The 21,516-nt window shown below is 44.5% G+C and overlaps 1 protein-coding gene across 2 annotated transcripts in view; it reads right to left on the bottom strand.

Moving 5' to 3' along the window:
- Positions 1-750: 750 nt before the first annotated feature.
- Positions 751-21,516, bottom strand: part of LOC115124528 (ATP-dependent zinc metalloprotease YME1L1-like) — a 28,398-nt gene continuing 7,632 nt past the window's right edge. For both annotated transcript variants that reach the window (XM_065006895.1, XM_065006896.1), the window contains exons 12-18: positions 21,030-21,142; positions 20,555-20,710; positions 13,615-13,766; positions 12,971-13,097; positions 11,908-11,981; positions 5,204-5,290; positions 751-2,563 (exon numbers count right to left, since the gene is read on the bottom strand). In XM_065006895.1, coding sequence (XP_064862967.1) covers positions 2,420-2,563; positions 5,204-5,290; positions 11,908-11,981; positions 12,971-13,097; positions 13,615-13,766; positions 20,555-20,710; positions 21,030-21,142 — 853 coding nt within the window. In that variant the 3' untranslated portion in view covers positions 751-2,419. The remainder of the gene's footprint in view (positions 2,564-5,203; positions 5,291-11,907; positions 11,982-12,970; positions 13,098-13,614; positions 13,767-20,554; positions 20,711-21,029; positions 21,143-21,516) is intronic.

Raw genomic sequence — 21,516 nt, 5'->3', positions numbered from 1 at the left:
CTCTCTTTGGCAATTTTTTTTAAAGGGACACCATCTTTTTTTTCAGTGATCATTTTCATGAAACCAGATTAACCAGGTAAAAATGGATGTGGTGACAAAAACAGTTCCATCATTGTGTATAGAATATCAGACTAAATTAATCTGGGGGGAAAAAGAGCCAGGCTTTTCACTTAAGTGGAACCAACACTAAGCGGACTACAGACAGGTCATGATAGACCATCCAGTGTTTCCTGTGATTTAGGGTAATTTAGCAAAACAATAAAATATCACCGTCTCAGGTCAGTGCAGCCAACATGTTGTTAAAAAGGTCCAAGAATAGCAAGACAATGCACTCACTAGGAGTATCTGAGCAAGGGTGCACGTCACTCTGCTGCAGCGTGCTAGCTGCAGGATCAGGGTAGCCTAGTGGTTAGAGTGTAGAGGCGGCAGCGTAGCCTAGTGGTTAGAGTGTAGAGGTGGCAGGTAGCCTAGTGGTTAGAGTGTAGAGGTGGCAGCGTAGCCTAGTGGTTAGAGTGTAGAGGTGGCAGGGTAGCTTAGTGGTTAGAGTGTAGAGCTGGCAGGGTAGCCTAGTGGTTAGAGTGTAGAGGTGGCAGGTAGCCTAGTGGTTAGAGCGTTGGACTAGTAACCGGAAGGTTGCAAGTTCAAACCCCCGAGCTGACAAGGTACAAATCTGTCGTTCTGCCCCTGAACAGGCAGTTAACCCACTGTTCCTAGGCAGTCATTGAAAATAAGAATTTGTTCTTAACTGACTTGATTTTTTAATCTTTATTTAACTAGGCAAATCAAAAACAGCAGAGAAGTTTAGCATTGTTGCAGAAGTCAGACTGATATTGTGCTTTGCTGACTCTACCTTGAAAAATAAAAAAGGTCCTTTACGCTTGAGCTGACAATCAGTGTTTACAATCCCACAAGGAAATTGCCTTTATAAAAAAAAAAAAAACACATTGTCAGTAGCGCAGTTTGAATGAATCCCAGCCTCTTTGAATGAATCCCAGCCAAAGTCTCACAACCAGAGACCAAAGTCAATCTCACAAAGAACAGCATGATTTTAGAATCAATTTTTATTTGAGCTTCCACAAGATCCACTTCCAATGAGAAACAGATTTAATTTCATTTACTCCATGGATGAGCTCAGACACGAGGGCCTAAAATAGCTAACGATCCGGCACACTTTGGGTAAATAAATAAAATGACAACATAAAATGTGTATATTGACCTGAATACAGTGAATGCAGATGAATTCCTTCACAACTCACAGACGATGAATCATATAAGGGAACGCTGATACAGCCATTTTGTATTTAGATTTTATATATATGCATGTTAAAAATGTGTATGTTTTTTTTAATGATAAACCCATATTTTATGGTCGGCGTTTCTATCACTAATATTCTTCTCAGTGAAAAGGCTATAGGTCAAGTAGGATCAGATCTGCAATTGTTTTCCCTCATAACTTCCATAGCATACCAAATACACGATGAGGCTTTCATGCACAAAATTGCTAAAGAAAAAAAACAATTGTGCGATATAAGATCCTATTGGCTGAGGACTATTGGGGGGAGGGGCGTTCTGAAACTGTCGTTTCAGGTTTCACTTGAACGACCCTCCAAGTCGTAATTACAAAATGCATTTTTGTTTGTTAACGAAGACATTTAACCACCCCTTTTCAACCCAAAGTTAACAATAAATAAATTTGACAATTATAAACCTATCAATGTGGATACCGTAGCTAGTTTGACCATATTGGCAATGTTTAGCAAGCTCGCTAACTTAATTATTAGCAATGTTAGCTAGCTTCTTATTGGTTCAAGAATTGGTCCGACTTCAAAAGCACATATCGGATTTACAACCTCCCACTTTCCCATGATGCAGCACTTTCTTGATCAATACTGTATATACAAACTTTAAGGGGGAAAACTTGAGGGGGGGGGGACGACGACGACGTCGATATCAAAAAACTAAAATCCTGGCATTGAAAGGGCATTTTGAGCTCAGGGTGTTGAAATGAACCTTGCTATGGGCCTTTGTCGCTTGACAAAGCTGCCGTACGGGAATGCCTGCCCAACATGACAGAGGAGTCATAGGTTCAGAGGGATAAAACGAGGTGCGACTATGAGCTAGTCAGTCATTTACGTTGAGGGGGAAGAAACCTATAAAAGCCTCTAAAGGCCACTCCATTGTACATCTTCAAATTTACATAATTCAGATAATATGTCTTACAGGGTTGGGGTCAATTCCATTTTAATTCCAGTCAATTCAGGGAGTACGATGAAATTCCAATTCCTATTATCTTCAATGCTTTTCCATTGAGGAACATTTTGAATCGGAATTTGGTTAACTTTCTGAATTGACTAGAATTGAAATGGAATGACCCCAACCCTGACATCTAACTGTCTCTGACGAGGCTTCTCTCAGCGAGTCATCTAGGGTCCAGGGCCTTGCCCTCTAGGACCAGCTTGATCTCTTTGGCATCCAGAGTTTCGTACGTTAGCAGAGCCTCGGCCAGCGTCTTGTGCTCATCGCTGTAGGTCTTCAAGAGGTTTTTGGCTCGCTCATACGAGTCCTGGATAAGAGAGATAGAATGAATGTCAAAGAAAAACAGAATGTAATCTTTAACTAGGAAAGTCAGTTAAGAAAAAAAAAAAAAGTATTTACAATGACGGCCAAGCCCGGACGACGCACGGCCAGTTTTGATACAGCCCGGAATCGAACCAGGGTGTCTGTAGTGACACCTCTAGCACTGAGAAGCAGTGTCTTAGACCGCTGCGCCACTCGGGAGCCCCGGATTATTATCACACTTCCGTTTTCATAAGAATGAAAATTGAAGAAACTATTATTTAGGAAGTTGAACGATTATTGTTTGGTTAATACGAAAATTAACGAACAAAAATATAAAACGCAACATGTAAAGTGTTGGTCTCATGTTTCATGAGCTGAAATTTAAAAAAGATCCCAGAAATGTTCCATATCTCTCAGACGTTATGCAGAAATGTGTTTATATCCTTGTTAGTGAGCATATCTCCTTTGCCAAGATAATCCATCCACCTGACAGGTGTGAGCATATCAAGAAGCTGCTTATTACATAGGTTCACCTTGTGCTGGGGATAATGAAAGGTCACTAAAATGTGAAGTTGTGTCACACAACACAAGGGCACAGATGTCTCAAGTTGAGGGAGTGTGCAATTGGCACACTGACTGCAGGAATGTCTACCAGAGCTGTTGCCAGATAATCCCTCTACCATAACCCACCTCCAACGTCATTTTAAAGAATTTGGCAGTACGTCTCCAACCGGCTTCACAATCGCAGACCACATGTAACCACTAGAACCCAGGACCACCCGAGAACAGCCACCCGGACAGCTTATGAAAATGTGGGTTTGCAAAAAAAAATATATATATATATATATCAGGGAAGCTCATCTGCATGCTAGTCGTCCTCACCAGGGTCTTCACCAAACTGCAGCAAATGCTCAACTTCGATGGCCACTGGTACGCTGGAGAAGTGAGCTCCTCACTGTTGAATCACAGTTCCAACTGTACCGGGCAGATGGCAGACCGCGTGTAAGGCGTCGTGTGGGCGAGTGGTTAGCTGATGTAAACGTTGTGAACAGAGTGCCCCATGGTGGCGGTGGGGTTGGTATGGACAGGCATAAGCTACGGACAATGAACACAATTGCATTTTATCAATGATAATATGAATGCACAGAGAAACCGTGACGAGATCCTGAGGCCCGTTGTTGTGTCATTCATCCACTGCCTTCACCTCATGTTTCAGCAGGATAATACAAGGCCCCATGACGCAAGGATCTGTACACAATTCCTGGAAGCTACAAAATGTCCCAGTTCTTCCGTGGCCTGCATACTCCCCAGACATGTCTCCCATTGAGCATTGATGATCCCATTGATGCTCTGGATCAATGTGTTCCAGTTCCCGCCAATATCCAGCAACTTTGCACAACCATTGAAGAGGAGAGGGACAACATTCCACAATCAACAGCCTGATCAACTCTATGTGAAGGAGATGTATCTCTCTGGATGAGTCAAATGGTCACAATAGATACTGACTGGTTTTCTGATCCACGCCCCTACTTTAAAAAAAAAGGTATCTGTGACCAACAGATGCATATCTGTATTCCCAATTGTGAAATCCATCGACTGGGCCTAATTAATTTATTTCCAAAACTGTCAAAATATTGTCTGAGTATAACAGAACTGATATTGCAGGCAAAACCCTGAGGAAAACAGGAAAACAGAAAGTGGCTTCTATTTTGAAAACTCCATGTTCCATAGCCTCCCTTTGCTGGATTTAAAGGGGTATGAACCAGATTCCTTTTCCTATCGCTTCCTCAAGGTGTCAACAGTCTTCAGACATAGTTTCAGGCTTTTATTTTGAAAAATGAGCCAGAACGATAACATCGCGTCAAGTGGTCACATGAGTTTTGCTGCTCGCGCAACAGAGTTTGGACAGCTATTGCTTTTCCCTCTCCTACTGTGAAAGACATTTGTGGTTGATATATTATCGATTATATATTTAAACAACAACCTGAGGATTGATTATAAAAAACGTTTGACATGTTTCTGTGGACATTATGGAAACGATTTGGAATTTGTCTGCGTTGTCGTGACCGCCCTTTCCTGTGGATTTCTGAACATAACGCGACAAACAAACGGAGGTATTTTGGATATAAAAATAATCTTTATGGAAAAAAAGGAACATTTGTTGTGTAACTGGGAGTCTCGTGAGTGAAAACATCCGAAGATCAAAAGGTAAACGATTAATTTGATTGCTTTTCGTGACCAAGCTTCCTGATGCTAAGTGTACTTAATGTTTTGTCGTGCGATCGATAAACTCACAAACGCTTGGATTGCTTTCGCTGTAAAGCATAATTTCAAAATCTGACACGACAGGTGGATTAACAAAAGGCTAAGCTGTGTTTTCCTATATTGCACTTGTGATTTCATGAATATAAATATTTGTAGTAATATTTATTGAATGTAGCGCTATGCTATTCAGCGGTTGTTGATGACACTTATCCTGATAGGGGGATTGCAGCCATAAGAAGTTAAATTGACTTATTTCCTTATATGAACTGTAACTAAAAAATCTTTAAAATTGTTGCGTTTATATTTGTGTTTAGTGTAGATAGGATTTGACAATTATTATTATTTTTAAGTGCAGTGGGGGAAAGTTTGGGAAGCTTACCTTGAGCAGGACCCTGACTTCCTGTTCGATGGCTGCCTGCGTCTCAGGGCTCTGTTTGGTTACTTCAGCATAGGTCATGACACCAAGCTGAAACAATACGTTTTAGTAGTCTCAGGGTTAGGGGCACAGCAACAGTCTCAGAGTTAGGGGCACAGCAACAGTCTCAGGGTTAGGGGCACAGCAGACCACGTATGCATCAGCTACTCTAAGGCTCTGCGATAGACTAGCGCCCTATCCAGGGAGAGTACTTGTACATCAAGCTTCCTCACGCTACAGAAATAGCAGATAGGTTCCTGCTCCTGTGAGCCATTCCGGCACGACCAAGCCAAGGCTTCTTCCTTATAGTAATGAACAAAGTAAGGCAGCATGGGTTGCCAGGTCTGTGGCACAGTAAATCAGTCACTAATTTCAGGGATAGCAGGGCAGGTTAAGTAAATGGTTGGATCAAAATAGAGAGTTGGAGGACACTGATGAGGTTATATAATATATATATATATATATAAACACACGCATATACACACACACACACCTCTAATCAAATAGCTCCTCCTTATACATTTCAAAATGACATTTGGCCCAATAATAATAATTATATATATGTTTTACTAGGTAAGTCAGTTTAGAACAAATTCTTATTAACAATGACGGCCTAGGAACAGTGGGTTAACTGGTCTAGGAACAGTGGGTTAACTGGTCTAGGAACAGTGGGTTAAAACCTCTTAAGTCGACCCTCTACTTTTTTGAACATTCTGTTAAAAATCGTGCAACATTTCAGCGCCCTGCTACTCATGCCAGGAATATAGTATGTGCATATGATTAGTATGTGTGGATAGAAAACACTCAGACATTTATAAAACTGGTTAAATCACGGCTGTGGCTTTAACAGAACGTGAGTTCCATCGAAAAGCGCAGGAAAACCTGATCACTGAAAATGGAAATAAATATCCTTGCGCTACTTCCAGCAATTGTTCAAAGTGAACCGAATTACATAAGACCGAGATTTCAACACCTCCAGCTTCCACACGTTGTCTAGAGTCTTGTCATTTGATTCAGCTTTGATTCTTGGTTGAACCGAATCAAGGGAACCACTTCCCTCCGGTCTCCGCCCAGATATTTTGGTCGAGCCTTCTCCGGACATTTTTTTCCAGACGACAGCTAAAGATTTTACATCGCCTCCTGATGAATTTTATCGCTTATTAACGTGTACTAATACCTAAAGTTGCATTACAAAAGTATTTTGAAGTGTTTTGTGAAAGTTTATCGTCGACTTTTGGAATTTAAAAAAATGACGTTACGTTATGAAACGCTATTTTTTTTCCATTTATCACACAGTCTACATAGAACGATATCTAGGCTATATATGGACCGATTTAATCGAAAAAAAGACCCAATAGTGATTATGGGACATCTAGGAGTGCCAACAAAGAAGATGGTGAAAGGTAATGAATGTTTTCTATTTTATTGTGCGGTTTGTGTAGCGCCGAATATGCTAATTATTTTGTTTACGTCCCCTGCGGGTCTTTTGTGGTGTTACATGCTATCAGATAATAGCTTCTCATGCTTTCGCCGAAAAGTTTTTAAAAATCTGACTTGTTCACAACGAGTGTAGCTTTAATTCAATACCCTGCATGTGTATTTTAATGAACGTTTGAGTTTGAACTAATACTATTAGCATTTAGCGTAGCGCATTTGCATTTCCAGAGCTCTGGATGGGACGCAAGCGTCCCAGTAGGAGCAAGAGGTTAACTGCCTTGTTCAGGGGCAGAACGACAGATTTTTACTTTTACCTAATCCTCGGGGATTCGATCTAGCAACCTTTCGGTTACTGACCCAAATCTCAAACCACTAGGCCACCAGCCTCCCCCAAAACTGGTGCCGTCTTATGTTTACATGATAAGTTCCGTGGTTGCCATGGCACCGCGAGGAAGCCTTGGCAGAGAGCTCCTGTACATTTATGAATATTTTGTTGTTCTAGGTGTTTATTGTATTTTTTTGATAACTTCTTACTGAGCTAAAATATCTGGTGGTCTTGACCCAAAGTTGCTGGACTAAAGGCAAGTAAAACATGATTTTTTTTATTTTTAAATTCTGGCTAGATAGCTATGCTAGCTGGCTCTGCGATCATTTGAACGATGCATCTCAATAACCCACACAGCACCGGGCGGCTTTCTACACTGCTTTTATTTTTGGTTCCACTTGCCCCGGAGGGGATGCAGTCTGCCTCATAGGGTGACTATACCAGACTACCACTACTGATGTGTGGTGGTCTTTCAGGCGCTGAGCCTATACCCGCCGAAGCAGCACCCTTGTGGGTGTAACACTTTCAGTAGTCCATGATCCAGCCAACCTACGGAGGAGGATACGGCGAAGGTGTCTGATGAAGAGCTTCGGATCAGTCTATCCGACTGATGCTTCTCCCTCCCTGTACCATCGACATTCAGCCATCACAATCAACACTAGCTGTCGGCTGTGGGAGACCATCACATAGGGCAAGACTCGCCACTGCCAGAACCCTACGGTTGTTTTTAAAGCCTCAGATTCTCTTTGTAAAGAAAAGCGCTACATAAAATACATCTATTATTATTATTCTAATAGCCCCAGTAGACTACGGTCTGTAGATACGAGGTGAGTAGATACGAGGTGAGTAGATACGAGGTAGACTACGGTCTGTAGATACTACGGTCTGTAGATACTACGGTCTGTGTAGATACTAGACTACTGTAGATCGGCCTGTAGATACGAGGTGAGTAGATACGAGGTAGACTACGGTCTGTAGATACTACGGTCTGTAGATACGAGGTCTGTAGACTACGGTCTGTAGATACTACGGTCTGATACTATATACGAGGTAGACTACGGTCTGTAGATACTACGGTCTGTAGATACTACGGTCTGTAGATACGAGGTGAGTAGATACGAGGTAGACTACGGTCTGTAGATACTACGGTCTGTAGATACTACGGTCTGTAGATACGGTCTGTAGACTACGGCCTGTAGATACTACGGTCTGTAGATACGAGGTAGACTACGGTCTGGATACTACCTGTAGATACTACGGTCTGTAGATATGAGACTAGACTGGTCTGTAGATATTACGGTCTGTAGATACGGCTGTAGATCTACGAGGTGTAGACTATGGTCTGTAGATACTACGGTCTGTAGATACTACGGCCTGTAGATACTACGGGGTAGACTACGGTCTGTAGATACTACGGTCTGTAGATACGAGGTAGACTACGGTCTGTAGATACTAAGGTCTCTGTAGATACTACTGTAGATCTGTAGATACGAGATACGAGGTGAGACTACGGTCTGTCTGTAGATACTACGGTCTGTAGATACGGGGTAGACTACTGTAGATACGAGGTAGAGATACGGGTCTGTAGATACTAGATACTACGGTCTGTAGATACGAGGTAAGGTCTGTAGACTACGGTCTGTAGATACTACGGTCTGTAGATACGAGGTGTAGATGCGAGTAGACTACGGTCTGTAGATACTACGGCCTGTAGATACTACGGTCTGTAGATTACTACGGCTGTAGATACTGTAGATACTACGGTCTGTAGATATGAGATCGAGGTAGGTAGACTACGGCCTGTAGATACTACGGTCTGTAGATACGAGGTAGACTAGACTGTAGATATTACGGTCTGTAGATACTACGGTCTGTAGATACGAGGTAGACTACGGTCTGTAGATACTAAGGTCTGTAGATACTACGGTCTGTAGATACGAGGTAGACTACGGTCTGTAGATACTACGGTCTGTAGATACGAGGTAGACTACGGTCTGTAGATACGAGGTGAGACGGTCTGTAGATACGGTCTGTAGATACTACGGTCTGTAGATACGAGGGTAGATACTAGGTAGACTACGGTCTGTAGATACTACGGCCTGTAGATACGACTACGGTCTGTAGATACTACTACGGTCTGTAGATACTGGTAGATACTACGGTCTGTAGATACTACGGTCTGTAGATACTACGGTCCTGTAGATACTAGATACTACGGTCTGTAGATACCTCTGTAGATACGGGGTCTGTAGACTACGGTCTGTAGATACTACGGTCTGAGAGGTAGATACGAGGTAGATACTACAGATACTAGCAGCCTCCAGACTAGGTCTGTAGATCTGTAGATATCGGTCTGTAGATACTACGGTCTGTAGATAGACTACGGTCTGTAGATACGAGGTGAGTAGATACGAGGTAGAGATACTACGGTCTGTAGATACTAAGGTCTGTAGACTACGGTCTGTAGATACTACGGTCTGTAGATACTACGGTCTGTAGATACGAGGTGAGTAGACTACGGTCTGTAGATAGGTCTGTAGATACTAGATACGTCTGTAGATACTCTACGGTCTGTAGATACGGTCTGTAGATACTACGGTCTGTAGATACTCTGTACGGTCTGTAGATACGAGGTGAGTAGATACTAGGTGAGTAGATACGAGGTAGACTACGGTCTGTAGATACTACGGTCTGTAGATACTCTGTAGATACTACGGTCTGGTCTGTAGATACTACGGTCTGTAGATACGAGGTGAGTAGATACGAGGTAGACTACGGTCTGTAGATACTACGGTCTGTAGATACTACGGTCTGTAGATATGAGGTGAGTAGATACGAGGTAGACTACGGTCTGTAGATACTACGGTCTGTAGATACTACGGTCTGTAGATATGAGGTGAGTAGATACGAGGTAGACTACGGTCTGTAGATACTACGGTCTGTAGATATGAGGTGAGTAGCAGCCTCAGTAGACTACGGTCTGTAGATATTACGGTCTGTAGATACTAGATACGGTCTGTAGATACGAGGTGAGTAGATACGAGGTAGACTACGGTCTGTAGGTCTGTAGACTACGGTCTGTAGATACTACGGTCTGTAGATACTACGGTCTGTAGATACTACGGTCTGTAGATAGAGACAACGAGGTGAGTAGATACGAGGTAGATACTACGGTCTGTAGATACTACGGTCTGTAGATACGAGGTGAGTCTGTAGATACGGTCTGTAGACTACAGTCTGTAGATACTACGGTCTGTAGATACTACGGTCTGTAGATACTACGGTCTGTAGATACGAGGTGAGGTAGATACGGTCTGTAGATACTAGGTCTGTAGACTACGGTCTGTAGATACTACGGTCTGTAGATACTACGGTCTGTAGATACTACGGTCTGTCTGTAGATACGAGGTGATACTACGGTCTGTAGATACGAGGTAGACTACGGTCTGTAGATACTACTACGGTCTGTAGATACTACGGTCTGTAGATACTACTGTAGATCTGACTATGGTAGATACGAGGTGAGTAGATACGAGGTGAGTAGATACGAGGTAGACTACGGTCTCTGTAGATACTACGACTAAGGTCTGTAGATACTACGGTCTGTAGATACTACGTAGATACTGTAGTCTGTCTGTAGATACGAGTCTGTAGATACTAGTAGAGATAGTAGAGGTCTGTAGATACTACGGTCTGTAGATACTACGGTCTGTAGATACTACGGTCTGTAGATATGAGGTGAGTAGGCTAGAGGTCTGTAGATACTACGGTCTGTAGATACTAGATACTACGGTCTGTAGATACTACAGGTCTGTAGATACTGAGGTGAGATAGGTCTGTAGATACGAGGTGAGTAGATACGAGGTAGACTACGGTCTGTAGATACTACGGTCTGTAGATACTACGGTCTGTAGATACGAGGTGAGTAGCAGCCTCTGTAGACTACGGTCTGTAGATACTACGGTCTGTAGATATTATTAGTAGCATAGCGAGTAGACTACGGTCTGTAGATATTAAGGTCTGTAGATACTACGGTCTGTAGATACGAGGTGAGTAGCAGGTAGACTACGGTCTGTAGATATTACGGTCTGTAGATACTGTCTGTAGATACTACGGTCTGTAGATACTACGTAGTCTGTCTGTAGATACTACGGTCTGTAGATATACTGTAGATACTACTCTGTAGATACGAGGTGAGGTAGCAGCCCTCAGTAGACTACGGTCTGTAGATATCTGTACGGTCTGTAGATACTGCGGTCTGTAGATACTACGGTCTGTAGATACGGTCTGTAGACTACGGTAGATACGAGGTGAGTAGCAGCCTCAGTAGACTACGGTCTGTAGATATTACGGTCTGTAGATACTACGGTCTGTAGATACGACGGTGAGTAGATACGAGGTGAGTAGCAGCCTCAGTAGACTACGGTCTGTAGATATTACGGTCTGTAGATACTGTGTAGATACGGTCTGTAGATATTGCGGTCTGTAGATATTGCGGTCTGTAGATACTGCGGTCTGTAGATATTACGGTCTGTAGATACGAGGTGAGTAGCAGCCTCAGTAGACTACGGTCTGTAGATATTACGGTCTGTAGATACGAGGTGAGTAGCAGAGTAAATCTCTCAGTGTTGAGTCGGAACAAAGTCTAGAATGTGTAGGCACATGTTCAACATGGCTGAGAGATCCCTCCAATCACGTGCAATGCCTGACAATGACATTACTGCACAGCGTCAACGCTGCCTTCTAAATTTATGGATACGGCCTTTGAGGAATAAGCCTTTGGTGAAATGCATTTAGACCATCTAAAATGCAGACTACTAGAGAGAAAAAGAAATGCAGTTAGGAACGATTTGTGTAGACTCATCTTCAATCTACCATTTTATGTGCACGAGGTATGATCTCTTACCTTGTCACTCATTCCGAACCTGGTCACCATCATCTTGGCTATTCTGGTCGCCCCGTCGAAGTCGCTTGACGCTCCTGGAAAACAGAGCCGCCACAATACAGGAGTAAGGATGGAGAAACCACAATACAAGACTAAGGCTGAGTGCTGGAGAAACCACAATACAAGAGTAAGGATGGAGAAACCACAATACAAGAGTAAGGATGAGGGATGGAGAAACCACAATACAAGAGTAAGGATGGAGAAACCACAATACAAGAGTAAGGATGGAGAAACCACAATACAAGAGTAAGGATGGGATGGAGAAACCACAATACAAGAGTAAGGATGAGGGATGGAGAAACCACAATACAAGAGTAAGGATGAGGGATGGAGAAACCACAATACAAGAGTAAGGATGGAGAAACCACAATACAAGAGTAAGGATGGAGAAACCACAATACAAGAGTAAGGATGAGGGATGGAGAAACCACAATACAAGAGTAAGGATGAGGGATGGAGAAACCACAATACAAGAGTAAGGATGAGGGATGGAGAAACCACAATACAAGACTAAGGCTGAGGGCTGGAGAAACCACAATACAAGAGTAAGGATGGAGAAACCACAATACAAGACTAAGGCTGAGGGCTGGAGAAACCACAATACAAGAGTAAGGATGGAGAAACCACAATACAAGAGTAAGGATGAGGGATGGAGAAACCACAATACAAGAGTAAGGATGGAGAAACCACAATACAAGAGTAAGGATGAGGGATGGAGAAACCACAATACAAGAGTAAGGATGAGGGATGGAGAAATGTAACCACTCAAATTCATAGCGCTAAGGATGCATCCACGTTATCCAAATAGTTGAGGCTATACAACGTTTGTTGACAACTGTTTTGTTTACAAACAACGGAATAACTCAAGGTTATTTTGGACTCTGATGGGGTACGACAGAAGCTCATTTAGAAGTTATAGTCTTCAAGAATCAACTGATTATACATCAATCATTTAGAAGTCCCAAAACTGATGTAGCAATATGCTCTATAGCTAAAGCCCAACCGATCTTGGTCCCCCCCTCACCAGTCGTGATGTAATCGTCGCCAAAGATGAGCTCCTCGGCCACGCGGCCTCCCATGCTGACGTCCATCTGGGCCAGGAGCTGAGCCCGCGTCTCACTCCATCGGTCATTCTCTGGGAGCATGGACACCTAAACAGACAGATGGATGGTCTCAGACTAGTCCTTCTGTTGGTAAACCAATGTTCCCCTCCTGATCTGTTTTAAGGAAAGCCCCCTGGAGCTGCCAACATCCAAACATTTTAAAACAGAGGCCAACTTCTTTCAGGAAGGCCATGGCAACAGCACTAAGGGGGGGGGGGGGTTTCAAACGGTGGCCAACTTCTTCTTCTTCTCCATGGCAACAGAACTAAGGGGTGGGGGTTTCAAACGGTGGCCAACTTCTTCTTCTTCTCCATGGCAACAGAACTAAGGGGTGGGGGGGGTAAAGTAATGACAGAAGGGACAATGCAACTATTCTGTAAGGTATTTTACTATATTATGGAACACGTTTAGCGTCGCAATGCAAAACACGGATGAAATGTAACAAACTATGACATTGCTAAATCAAGAGATGTTATGTCAAAGCAAGTGGGGTGATTCCATGGTAATATACCACAGCTTCAAACACTTCCTGGCCAATCAAAACGCAATGCTCAGTACTACTCACATGGCCAAGAGTGGGTCCTCTGGGCATGATGGTTGCCTTGTTGATGGGCATGGCGTCTTTGGTGTAATAGGCCACAATGGCGTGGCCCGACTCGTGGTAGGCTGTGATTTGCTTGTTCTTCTTATCAATGTCCACACTCCTGCGCTCAGGACCTTCAGTATAAAAGAGAGACAAGAGGTCCCACTTTGATGAATTAAAAACACACGTCATTCATATTACTGTAGTGCAGGTTTACTCCAGTTTCGTTATAGTTGGGAATTCCAACCTGAAAGATAGGACCACCAACTCCTGGGAAAATATCTGTCCTAGAGAATGAGAGGGATCCTGACCAGACAGGCATTCTAACAGTCTACATTGGAATGTCTCTTAACCAGAGACTCTTTGTCATCAAGCTCTCTCACATGGCAGGTTGTGTGTGTGTGTAATATATTATCTATAAATTGGACCAGTCAAAAGTGGACACACCAACTCATTCCAGGGATTTTCTTTATTTTGTACTATTTTCTAAATTGTAGAGTAACAGTGAAGACATCAATACTATAAATACTAATACTAATACTAATAATATAATATATAATAATATATAATATATAATAATATAATATAATAATATAAATACTAATACTAATACATAATAATATATAATAATATAAATACTAATACTAACAATAAAGTGTTTGAGAAACAAATCTAAATATAATTGATATTCTTCAAAGTAGCCACCATTTTGCCTCGATGATACGGGTCATTTTCCAGTACATGTATCGTGAAATCTTACGAGTAGTAAACAGAATCATTACGGGCTTAAGAGAAGCTGCTGCATAACCTTATAATTATCCTCAGACGTACACCTACATTATGCGTGTATGTCTTGTGTTCTTTTTTTGTATCATCACTATGGTGATTAGGGGTGGCAGGTAAGACTAGTGGTTAGAGTGTAGAGGTGGCAGGTAAGACTAGTGGTTAGAGTGTAGAGGTGGCAGGTAAGACTAGTGGTTAGAGTGTAGAGGTGGCAGGTAAGACTAGTGGTTAGAGTGTAGAGGTGGCAGGAAAGACTAGTGGTTAGAGTGTAGAGGTGGCAGGAAAGACTAGTGGTTAGAGTGTAGAGGTGGCAGGTAAGACTAGTGGTTAGAGTGTAGAGGTGGCAGGTAAGACTAGTGGTTAGAGTGTAGAGGTGGCAGGTAAGACTAGTGGTTAGAGTGTAGAGGTGGCAGGTAAGACTAGTGGTTAGAGTGTAGAGGTGGCAGGTAGCCTAGTGGTTAGAGTGTAGAGGTGGCAGGTAAGACTAGTGGTTAGAGTGTAGAGGTGGCAGGTAAGACTAGTGGTTAGAGTGGAGGGATGGCAGGTAAGACTAGTGGTTAGAGTGGAGGTGGCAGGAAAGACTAGTGGTTAGAGTGTAGAGGTGGCAGGAAAGACTAGTGGTTAGAGTGTAGAGGTGGCAGGTAAGACTAGTGGTTAGAGTGTAGAGGTGGCAGGTAAGACTAGTGGTTAGAGAATGTAGAGGTGGCAGGTAAGACTAGTGGTTAGAGTGTAGAGGTGGCAGGTAAGACTAGTGGTTAGAGTGTAGAGGTGGCAGGTAAGACTAGTGGTTAGGTGTAGAGGTGGCAGGTAAGACTAGTGGTTAGAGTGTAGAGGTGGCAGGTAAGACTAGTGGTTAGAGTGTAGAGGTGGCAGGTAAGCCTAGTGGTTAGAGTGTAGAGGTGGCAGGTAAGCCTAGTGGTTAGAGTGTAGAGGTGGCAGGTAAAAGTTGGTTAGAGTGTAGGGTGGCAGGTACTCATTCTAGGGGTTAGAGTGTAGAGGTGGCAGGTAGCCTAGTGGTTAGAGTGTAGAGGTGGCAGGTAAGCCTAGTGGTTAGAGTGTAGAGGTGGCAGGTAAGACTAGTGGTTAGAGTGTAGAGGTGGCAGGTAAGACTAGTGGTTAGAGTGTAGAGGTGGCAGGTAGCCTAGTGGTTAGAGTGTAGAGGTGGCAGGTAGCCTAGAGTGTAGAGGTGGCAGGTAGCCTAGTGGTTAGAGTGTAGAGGAGGCAGGGTAGCCTAGTGGTTAGAGTGTAGGGACGGCAGGTAGCCTAGTGGTTAGAGTGTAGGGTGGCAGGTAGCCTAGTGGTTAGAGTGTAGGGATAGGTAGCCTAGTGGTTAGAGTGTAATAGGTAAATAGTGGTTAGAGTGTAGGGACTAGCCTAGTGGTTAGAGTGTAGGGTGGCAGGTAGAGACTGTAGATACTACGGCAGGTAGCCTTGGTTAGAAAGGGGACGGCAGGTAAGACTAGTGGTTAGAGTGTGATGGCAGGTTCTTGGTTAGAGTGTAGAGGTGGCAGGTAGCCATGGTTAGAGTGTAGAGGTGGCTCGCCTAGTGGTTAGAGTGTAGAGGTGGGTTAGGTTTGGTTAGAGTGTAGAGGTGGCAGGTAGCCTAGTGGTTAGAGTGTAGATGGCAGGTAGCCTAGTGGTTAGAGTGTAGAGGTGGCAGGTAGCCTAGTGGTTAGAGTGTAGGGTGGCAGGTAGCCTTGGTTAGAGTGTAGGGAGGCAGGTAGCCTAGTGGTTAGAGTGTAGGGACCAGGTAGCCTAGTGGTTGAGTGTAGGGACGGCAGGTAGCCTAGTGGTTAGAGTGTAGGGACGGCAGGTAAGACTAGTGGTTAGAGTGTAGGGACGGCAGGTAGCCTAGTGGTTAGAGTGTAGAGGTGGCAGGTATCCTAGTGGTTAGAGTGTAGAGGTGGCAGGTATCCTAGTGGTTAGAGTGTAGAGGTGGCAGGTAAGCCTAGTGGTTAGAGTGTAGGGACGGCAGGTAAGACTAGTGGTTAGAGTGTAGAGGTGGCAGGTAAGCCTAGTGGTTAGAGTGTAGAGGTGGCAGGTAGCCTAGTGGTTAGAGTGTAGAGGTGGCAGGTAAGCCTAGTGGTTAGAGTGTAGAGGTGGCAGGTAAGCCTAGTGGTTAGAGTGTAGAGGTGGCAGGTAAGCCTAAGACTAGTGGTTAGAGTGTAGAGGTGGCAGGTAGCCTAGTGGTTAGGTAAGACTAGTGGTTAGAGTGTAGAGTGGAGGGCAGGTAAGACTAGTGGTTAGAGTGTAGAGGTGGCAGGTAAGCCTAGGGTAAGACTAGTGTGGTTAGAGTGTAGGGAGGTGGCAGGTAAGACTAGTGGTTAGAGTGTAGAGGTGGCAGGTAGCCTAGTGGTTAGAGTGGAGGGTGGCAGGTAAGACTAGTGGAGTGTAGAGGTGGAGGGACCTAGTGGTTAGAGTGTAAGACTAGTGGTTAGAGTGGAGGGACAGCAGGTAGCCTAGTGGTTAGAGTGTAGGGACGGCAGGTAGCCTAGTGGTTAGAGTGTAGGGACGGCAGGTAAGACTAGTGGTTAGAGTGTAGGGACGGCAGGTAAGACTAGTGGTTAGAGTGTAGGGACGGCAGGTAAGACTAGTGGTTAGAGTGTAGGGACGGCAGGTAGCCTAGTGGTTAGAGTGTAGAGGTGGCAGGTATCCTAGTGGTTAGAGTGTAGAGGTGGCAGGTATCCTAGTGGTTAGAGTGTAGAGGTGGCAGGTAAGCCTAGTGGTTAGAGTGTAGAGGTGGCAGGTAAGCCTAGTGGTTAGAGTGTAGAGGTGGCAGGTAAGACTAGTGGTTAGAGTGTAGAGGTGGCAGGTAAGACTAGTGGTTAGAGTGTAGAGGTGGCAGGTAAGACTAGTGGTTAGAGTGTAGAGGTGGCAGGTAAGACTAGTGGTTAGAGTGTAGAGGTGGCAGGTAAGACTAGTGGTTAGAGTGTAGAGGTGGCAGGTAAGACTAGTGGTTAGAGTGTAGAGGTGGCAGGTAAGACTAGTGGTTAGAGTGTAGAGGTGGCAGGTAAGACTAGTGGTTAGAGTGTAGAGGTGGCAGGTAAGACTAGTGGTTAGAGTGTAGAGGTGGCAGGTAAGACTAGTGGTTAGAGTGTAGAGGTGGCAGGAAAGACTAGTGGTTAGAGTGTAGAGGTGGCAGGTAAGACTAGTGGTTAGAGTGTAGAGGTGGCAGGTAAGACTAGTGGTTAGAGTGTAGAGGTGGCAGGTAAGACTAGTGGTTAGAGTGTAGAGGTGGCAGGTAAGACTAGTGGTTAGAGTGTAGAGGTGGCAGGTAAGACTAGTGGTTAGAGTGTAGAGGTGGCAGGTAAGCCTAGTGGTTAGAGTGTAGAGGTGGCAGGTAAGCCTAGTGGTTAGAGTGTAGGGACGGCAGGTAGCCTAGTGGTTAGAGTGTAGGTAAGACTAGTGGTTAGAGTGTAGAGGTGGCAGGTAAGACTAGTGGTTAGAGTGTAGAGGTGGCAGGTAAGACTAGTGGTTAGAGTGTAGAGGTGGCAGGTAAGACTAGTGGTTAGAGTGTAGAGGTGGCAGGTAAGCCTAGTGGTTAGAGTGTAGAGGTGGCAGGTAAGCCTAGTGGTTAGAGTGTAGAGGTGGCAGGTAGCCTAGTGGTTAGAGTGTAGGGACGGCAGGTAAGACTAGTGGTTAGAGTGTAGAGGTGGCAGGTAGCCTAGTGGTTAGAGTGTAGAGGTGGCAGGTATCCTAGTGGTTAGAGTGTAGAGGTGGCAGGTAAGCCTCGTGGTTAGAGTGTAGAGGTGGTAGGTAGCCTAGTGGTTAGAGTGTAGAGGTGGCAGGTAGCCTAGTGGTTAGAGTGTAGAGGTGGCAGGTATCCTAGTGGTTAGAGTGTAGAGGTGGCAGGTAGCCTAGTGGTTAGAGTGTAGAGGTGGCAGGTATCCTAGTGGTTAGAGTGTAGAGGTGGCAGGTAAGCCTAGTGGTTAGAGTGTAGAGGTGGTAGGTAGCCTAGTGGTTAGAGTGTAGAGGTGGCAGGTAGCCTAGTGGTTAGAGTGTAGAGGTGGCAGGTAAGCCTAGTGGTTAGAGTGTAGAGGTGGCAGGTAGCCTAGTGGTTAGAGTGTAGAGGTGGCAGGTAAGACTAGTGGTTAGAGTGTAGGGACGGCAGGTAAGCCTAGTGGTTAGAGTGTAGAGGTGGCAGGTAGCCTAGTGGTTAGAGTGTAGAGGTGGCAGGTAGCCTAGTGGTTAGAGTGTAGAGGTGGCAGGTAGCCTAGTGGTTAGAGTGTAGAGGTGGCAGGTATCCTAGTGGTTAGAGTGTAGAGGTGGCAGGTAAGCCTAGTGGTTAGAGTGTAGAGGTGGCAGGTAGCCTAGTGGTTAGAGTGTAGAGGTGGCAGGTAAGCCTAGTGGTTAGAGTGTAGAGGTGGCAGGTAAGCCTAGTGGTTAGAGTGTAGAGGTGGCAGGTAAGACTAGTGGTTAGAGTGTAGGGACGGCAGGTAGCCTAGTGGTTAGAGTGTAGGGACGGCAGGTAGCCTAGTGGTTAGAGTGTAGAGGTGGCAGGTATCCTAGTGGTTAGAGTGTAGAGGTGGCAGGTGGCAGGTATCCTAGTGGTTAGAGTGTAGAGGTGGCAGGTAAGCCTAGTGGTTAGAGTGTAGAGGTGGCAGGTAGCCTAGTGGTTAGAGTGTAGAGGTGGCAGGTAGCCTAGTGGTTAGAGTGTAGGGGTGGCAGGTAAGCCTAGTGGTTAGAGTGTAGAGGCGGCAGGTAGCCTAGTGGTTAGAGTGTGGAGGTGGCAGTAAAGCCTATTGGTTAGAGTGTAGAGGTGGCAAGTAGCCTAGTGGTTAGAGTGTAGAGGTGGCAGGTAAGCCTAGTGGTTAGAGTGTAGAGGTGGCAGGTAGCCTAGTGGTTAGAGTGTAGAGGTGGCAGGTAGCCTAGTGGTTAGAGTGTAGAGGTGGCAGGTAGCCTAGTGGTTAGAGTGTAGAGGTGGCAGGTAGCCTAGTGGTTAGAGTGTAGAGGCGGCAGGTATCCTAGTGGTTAGAGTGTGGAGGTGGCAGTAAAGCCTATTGGTTAGAGTGTAGAGGTGGCAAGTAGCCTAGTGGTAAGAGCAGTTGGACTAGTAACTGAAAGGTTGCTAGATCGAATTCCCGAGCTGACAAGGTAAAAATCTGTCGTTCTGCCACTGGACAAGGTAGTTAACCCACTGTTCCTCGGTAGGCCGTCATTGTAAATAAGAATTTGTTCTTAATTGACTTGGTCTAGTTAAATAAATAAAAATAAATGGTCACGCCACCAATAAAATCTACACCCTGGAGTATTTGCCAATCAGAGTAGGAGAAGACATTTAAAGATGGGCGTAGACAATCTAGAAGACTAGGAAACAATAGTGGCAGAATGCGAAAAGGTGTTAGTCACTCCTCTTTATGTAAATGACCATGTATGATGTGTCAAACTGAAACTGTATAGAAGGAGAGCGCTGACTCTGGGACAGGAAGTTGCTCCGCGGACCAGCTCTGCTTGTTACTTTGTTATAAAGTAAAATTCTAAACTCACAACCTCCCGAGTCTAAGAGATATTATTAAGAAGTATTTCCACGACAATGACAGCTTGGCATTCTCTCTTGGCATTCTCTCAACCAGCTTCATGAGGTAGTCACCTGGAATGCATTTCAATTAACAGGTGTGCCTCGTAAAAAAAAAAAAAAGCACATTTTAAATGAATAGAAAATAGTTTTAAAAAATAAAGAAAAAGCCTTGAACGAGTAGGCGTGTCCAAACGTTTGACTGGTACTGTATCATGCTGACGGTGCACCAAAGGCCTCTCTGCACTAGTTACATTTGTGTTGCTTCTTAATGGGTCCTGCTAGCACAAACACCTCTCTGAAGGAAGGTTCCTCATATATATACGATATATGATATATAGATAGATAGTTAGCTATATATATATATATATATATCTATCTATAGCTATATATCTATATATATATCTGTAGCTATATCTATCTATCTATATATATATATAGCTATATCTATCTATCTATATCTATCTATCTATCTATATATATATATATATATAGATATATATATATACACACACACGTGTCAAATTTTTTTTTATTGGTCACATACACATGGTTAGCAGATGTTAACACGAGTGTGGCAAAATGTGTGTGTGTGTGTGTGTGTGTGCGTGTGTGTGCACCCACCCATGAGGATCTTGTCCTTGGAGAACTCCAGTTCCTTCATGGTGACCTGGTCGAGGCCGTCCACCGCTGCCTTCAGGGCTGCCTGGTTCACCAGGTTCTCCAGCTCCGCCCCCGTGAAGCCCACCGTCCCCCTGGCAATGATCGCCGCGTTCACGTCTGAACACACAACCGGCAGGGCCAAAAGGAGAATGTTGTCAGTCCAAAACAGTGGGCTCTTTCATGCAGCAAATGTGTGTGTGTGTGGGGGGGGGTAGCCGTGACACCTAGTGATCAGAACCTCTCGACGAGGCGGCTAGGTTTTAACGTCGCTATGATACATTAGTCAGCTGATATACAGTCTAAGCCAGGTGTTTTTCAAACCTCTCCTCGGGGACCCGAGATGGTTCAGGGCTACGACAACATTGTGAAACGTCTGGGGGGTTCCTCAAGGAGAGATCTGAAAGCCACTGATCCAAGCAACTGATTTGAGACCTACTGGGATCCACTTTGATCTTCTGCAGGTACCAGTTGAGGATCTCCGTACGTCCTTTCACGTCCGGACGAGGGACGGTCACTTGCATGTCAAACCTCCCCGGACGTATCAGGGCACTAAAAAAAAGACAGAAGAGCAATGGGCTAATGATCCAGACAACAATGGGGCTAATGATCCAGACAACAATGGGGCTAATGATCCAGACAACAATGGGGCTAATGATCCAGACAACAATGGGGCTAATGATCCAGACAACAATGGGGCTAATGATCCAGACAACAATGGGGCTAATGATCCAGACAACAATGGGGCTAATGATCCAGACAACAATGGGGCTAATGACCCAGACAACAATGGGGCTAATGATCCAGAGAGCAATGGGCTAATGATCCAGACAACAATGGGCTAATGATCCAGAGAGCAATGGGCTAATGATCCAGAGAGCAATGGGCTAATGATCCAGAGAGCAATGGGCTAATGATCCAGACAA

Source organism: Oncorhynchus nerka, linkage group LG22 (genome assembly GCF_034236695.1).
Source record: "Oncorhynchus nerka isolate Pitt River linkage group LG22, Oner_Uvic_2.0, whole genome shotgun sequence".
In the NCBI taxonomy this organism is placed as follows: Eukaryota; Metazoa; Chordata; class Actinopteri; order Salmoniformes; family Salmonidae; genus Oncorhynchus; species Oncorhynchus nerka.
The sequence above is the reverse complement of the archived record's forward strand: the minus strand, read 5'-3'. Positions and strand labels throughout refer to the sequence as shown.